This window comes from Fukomys damarensis, unplaced genomic scaffold (genome assembly GCF_012274545.1).
Source record: "Fukomys damarensis isolate Sample0158 unplaced genomic scaffold, DMR_v1.0_HiC HiC_scaffold_33, whole genome shotgun sequence".
In the NCBI taxonomy this organism is placed as follows: domain Eukaryota; kingdom Metazoa; phylum Chordata; class Mammalia; order Rodentia; family Bathyergidae; genus Fukomys; species Fukomys damarensis.
In genome coordinates this window covers 19,130,496-19,135,071 of record NW_022900945.1, presented here as the reverse complement: position 1 = coordinate 19,135,071, position 4,576 = coordinate 19,130,496, and the positions used below count along the sequence as shown (strand labels likewise).

The 4,576-nt window shown below is 44.4% G+C and overlaps 1 protein-coding gene across 1 annotated transcript in view; it reads right to left on the bottom strand.

Annotated features, from left to right (window-relative positions):
• Positions 1-2,112: 2,112 nt before the first annotated feature.
• Ccn1 (cellular communication network factor 1) overlaps positions 2,113-4,576 on the bottom strand; it is a 3,279-nt gene continuing 815 nt past the window's right edge. Inside the window, exons 2-5 of the mRNA XM_010636702.2 lie at positions 4,131-4,344; positions 3,426-3,782; positions 3,091-3,299; positions 2,113-2,980 (exon numbers count right to left, since the gene is read on the bottom strand). Of these exons, the coding sequence (XP_010635004.1) occupies positions 2,678-2,980; positions 3,091-3,299; positions 3,426-3,782; positions 4,131-4,344 (1,083 nt within the window). The 3' untranslated portion in view covers positions 2,113-2,677. The remainder of the gene's footprint in view (positions 2,981-3,090; positions 3,300-3,425; positions 3,783-4,130; positions 4,345-4,576) is intronic.

Below are 4,576 nucleotides of genomic sequence, written 5' to 3'. Positions count from 1 at the left end.
TTAATATTTTAATTCCTTAGGGTTTTTCTTTCCTTTTTCTGTTTTTGTTTGTTTGTGGTTTTGGTTCTTTGAGACTATCAATGTCTCACTGCCTAGTGCAGCCTGGCCTTGAACTCACTGATCCTTCTGCCTTCCTGCCTCACCCCAGGAATGCACCATTATGCCCAGCTTAATTTCTTAGTATTTTCTCTAACCAAATAAAATGAACACAATTTACTTCTACTCATCTTTTATTTATATAAAAAAATTGAGCACTTTTACTATACATAGAACTGACACTTACACATCACCTTTGTTGTATTTATGAGATGAGATTAATGACCCAAAGATCCAGTGTTTTCTCATGCTAGCTTCTGTTTCACATTTGAGTTTATTAAAAAAAAAAAATGACCTCCCACACAATTAAAGGATCTATAAAATATTTCTTCTTGATCTCTGTTAGAAAACAATTTGTTGGCCCCAGTGTTGGAAGGCCCCAGTGTTGGAAGGACCGGTGCTTGGGAATGTGTGAATCCTGCCCATGGATTTTGATGTCTGTGCACCAAGATTGCATCACAAAAATTTTGCACCTTTATTATGCTTCACAAGTTATACTGCACTGACAAGTTTAACTGCATCCAAGACTGGGCCAGGTGGTATTTAAATCCCAAATACCTTAAAATTTGAATGCCTCATGCAAGAAAAATTGACTATTCAGGAGGTGCAGGTTGGAATTTTCAGGCGAGACACTGTCAAAATGAGTCTTTTCACCATAGATTTTCCTAGCGCATTTACATTAGCCTTTGTGCACTTCATGAGGCTCTAAATCTTCAGGCTGTGTTTTCAGTAGATCCTCATTAAAGTCAATATTAATTAACCTATTTTGAAATCATCTTTTACAGAATCCTGGAACCTGCCCTCCTCCCTGCTTCATAAAGCGCTTTTTCTTATGCCTAAAAATTCAAGTTCTCTCTTAACCAAGTGCAAACCAAAATATTTCACTATGGATTTGAACAGGGGCTAAAACTGAGGATGAAAAGGAAACTTCTCTCTGTAAGTGGTTTATTGCGAGTACTTTCTATAGATGCAGATTTTACTAACACAGGCCACCAACATCTTCACAAACACTGATGCCACCTTCTGCACCTCTGCTAGACCCATGATTCAGGCCCTTTTCTTTTAGGAATACTCAGCCTCTAGCCTTTGACCTTCTAGACAGCCGAGTCTGTCTCGCTGCTCCCTCCCCATGAATATTATGTATATTATAAAAAGGAAGGGGGGGATGGTGTAGCTCGGTCCTCCCGCTATTTGAAAAGTACTTGAAATTCTTTGCATTCCTTTGCATTAACAGCATGTTTACCTAATCACCATCATATTAGGATTAACAGAAGACAGTGCTTCAGGCTCACTTATTGAAAACACACGGACTCCTATAGATTGCAGGATTTTTTTCCCCTGCTAGCAGTCAAGGGTGAAATAGCTATTCTCATTTGCAGAATGATATTGGAAAAATATAGTTACAAAAAATGTTCAACCATACTCAATCTTGCCTGTGGATTTAGATGCAGGCAGCCCAGGTTATGGACTGTTTTCATTCAAGGGTTTCTCTTGCCTCTATTGCAGTGACATCATAACACTTTGATAATTAAAGTTCTGCTCTCTAACCTGTACTCTGCCACACTAATCTCACAGTGATGGAGACCCCCCAAGGGGTGAACTTCTTATAAAAATAAAGCTTTTGAAACAGTTCGTAAATTCAGCTTTGATTCCTTGTGTCCTACAATATCTATGTTCAGTATACATTTTTCAAAGATTACTTTTCTGCAAATATTTTTCGTCCAAAGATTTGTAATGATAATCATTGTCCTATTTCTTTTCATAAGTTAGTTCACTGCCATATCCCACTAAGATGCTTAAAATCATTCCTGACACACAGTAAGCATTCAATAAATTCTATTTGAATAATTGAACACACATGAACTAGCCTGTTCCGGATCACTTTGGATGTTTCCTAAAGATAGTGAGTAGTACACACTCAGCTGTTAGGTAAATATTTCTTTATTAAATGATTAATTCCATAAATAAATTCTTTTCACTGAATATAAAATTAAAATCATTTACAAATTATTCCAGTATTACATTTCCCCTCCCTCCCCAAAAGCTACATTTTGATAAATAAAAACATTCAGTCTTAGAACACCTGATTTCTGTTTGCAGTTTAGAGTGCAGGTAGCTGCCTCTAATGGACACTCACAGAGTGTCCCCCCCAGGAAGGGATTGAAGGCTCTCCCATTTACTTTTGTCAAAGGACAAATGAAGGCTTTCATCGTCCAATTAATCTTATTATCTCTATTACAACCATAGAACCAAAAGAAAAGAAACCTAGAGAAAAATATGCTTAGCAAATAATTTACAAACAGAAAACAGAACGCGTCATCCACACCACAAGCTCCAAAATGAAGCAGTAACATGTGCTCCAGTACTATGAAGCAAAGTATTCTCCAAACGCAGCTGCATCAGTGTCCGTCCGCACTACCCCTTTGGCAGTTTCCAAACACCTTAATGTTACTTACTCAAGAATGAGCAGGGCATCCCTCCTACACTGAAACCCTTTACCCACACCGCCCCCACCCATCTCTCCGTGATTCTCAAAGGCCGCTCTCCTTCGTCCACCCTCGTGTGAGCAACCCCGTAGCATTTAGTCCCTAAATTTGTGAATGTCATTGAATAGCCTGTAGAAGGGAAAGGCTGCTTCGTTGGCATGCGGGCAGTTATAGTTGCATCTGCAGGACTGGATCATCATGACATTCTTGGAAAACGTCTCCCCATCTTCGCAGCGGAAGCGCATCTTGACAGTTCTGGTCTGCTGGGGCGTACAGCACCTGCCGTCCACACAGGAGCCACAGTACTTGGGCCGGTATTTCTTCACACTTGAACATCCAGCATAGGTAAACCTCACGGGTTCGGGGGATTTCTTGGTCTTGCCGCATTTCTTGCCCTTCTGTAAGACAGAGGAGAAAAGGAAGGTCAGGGATGACACTTTCTTGAAAGAGAGGGTCACATCCCACCCACCTGCCAGGAAACAGCCTACTAGTCCCTGAAAGAACTTACTTTCAGGCTGCTGTACACGGGCTGTCCACAAGGCCGCACTTCACAAATCCGGGTTTCTTTCACTAGGCGGCATTCAGGGTTGTCATTGGTAACGCGTGTGGAGATACCAGTTCCACAGGTCTTTGAGCACTGGGACCACGAAGTGGTTTGAACGATACACTTCTGGCCATGCAGAGGGTTGTAAAGGATTCGCGGGTCCATGCCAAAGACTAGAGAGATAAACAAAACACAAGACTTCTCAGAGGCAGGCTGGAACAGACACATTCATTTCCATGGAGTTTCACACGAGGAATGTATTTCAGGACAGCGACTTGAGGGGTTCAGTCTCCACTTACCGGGGAGCCGTTTCAGCAGGCCGCCTTTTCCAAGAGCAATCAATTCATTGTTTCTAGTTAATTCCACCTCTGAGGCATCGAATCCCAGGCCCTTGCCGAGGAGGCCCTCCTGGTCGTCCACGGAGTCCTTGACACCATCCTCGTCACAGACCCACTCCTCGCAGCACTGCCCGGTGACTTTCACCAGCCTGGGGTTGGGACAGCCCAAGTTGGGAAGAGAGAGTTCTTGGGGACACAGAGGAATGCAGCCCACGGCGCCATCAATACATGTGCACTGGTGTTTACAGTTGGGCTGGAAGCTCTCCCCGTTCTGATAGATTCTGGAGTTATATTCACAGGGTCTGCCCTCTGACTGAGCTGTACAGATCACCAAAAAGAGAAAGGAAGAGAGATTAATTTAAGATTCCCAACCACGACCTGAATTGCATACATATTTTCTGCTGTTAACTTCAATTTATGGTAAAGTTCCCTACAATTCCCCGGAGACTCCAGACCAGAACAATAAGTTAGTCAGGAATCACTTTTCCGTATGCGCTTTTCGTTGGGCCCAGACACACTGAATTGCATTCCAGACTGCTGAAATCATGTGCCTTTCTGCCAAGCTACCAACAACAAAGCATCACCATACATGGTCTCAAAATTACTAAACTTCTGGACTATGGGGACTATTATTTTTTTAAAGGGGCCAAACCACAAGCATCTTACCTCTGCAGATCCCCTTCAGAGCGGTGGAGCTGGCGCCGAAATTGCATTCCAGCCCCTTGGTGTGGTCGCAGGGCTGCGTTTTGCTGCAGTCCTCGTTGAGTTGCTTGGCGCAGACCTTGCAGCAGCCGCAGCCGTCTCGGACCAGCCCGACTCCAGGGGCGCACTTGGGCGCCTCCAGGGGGCAGTGGCAGGCGGCGGGGCAGGTGGAGAGCGCCTGGAAGAGGGAGAGAAGGCGCGTGAGACGCGGAGCGGTGCGCAGGAGAGGCGCCCAGGCGGCCCCGGGAAGGGACGTGGGTCTGACTTTGCGGATTAGGAGCCTCTGATCCCCATCCAACCAGCTCCAACTTCCCGGCCGCTGCGCCTAAGAGGCCCCCTGACACGTCTTCAGGGGGCTTAAAGAAACAGCTACCTCCAACCACCCCAAAACTTTTTAGTCTAGCTCTTGC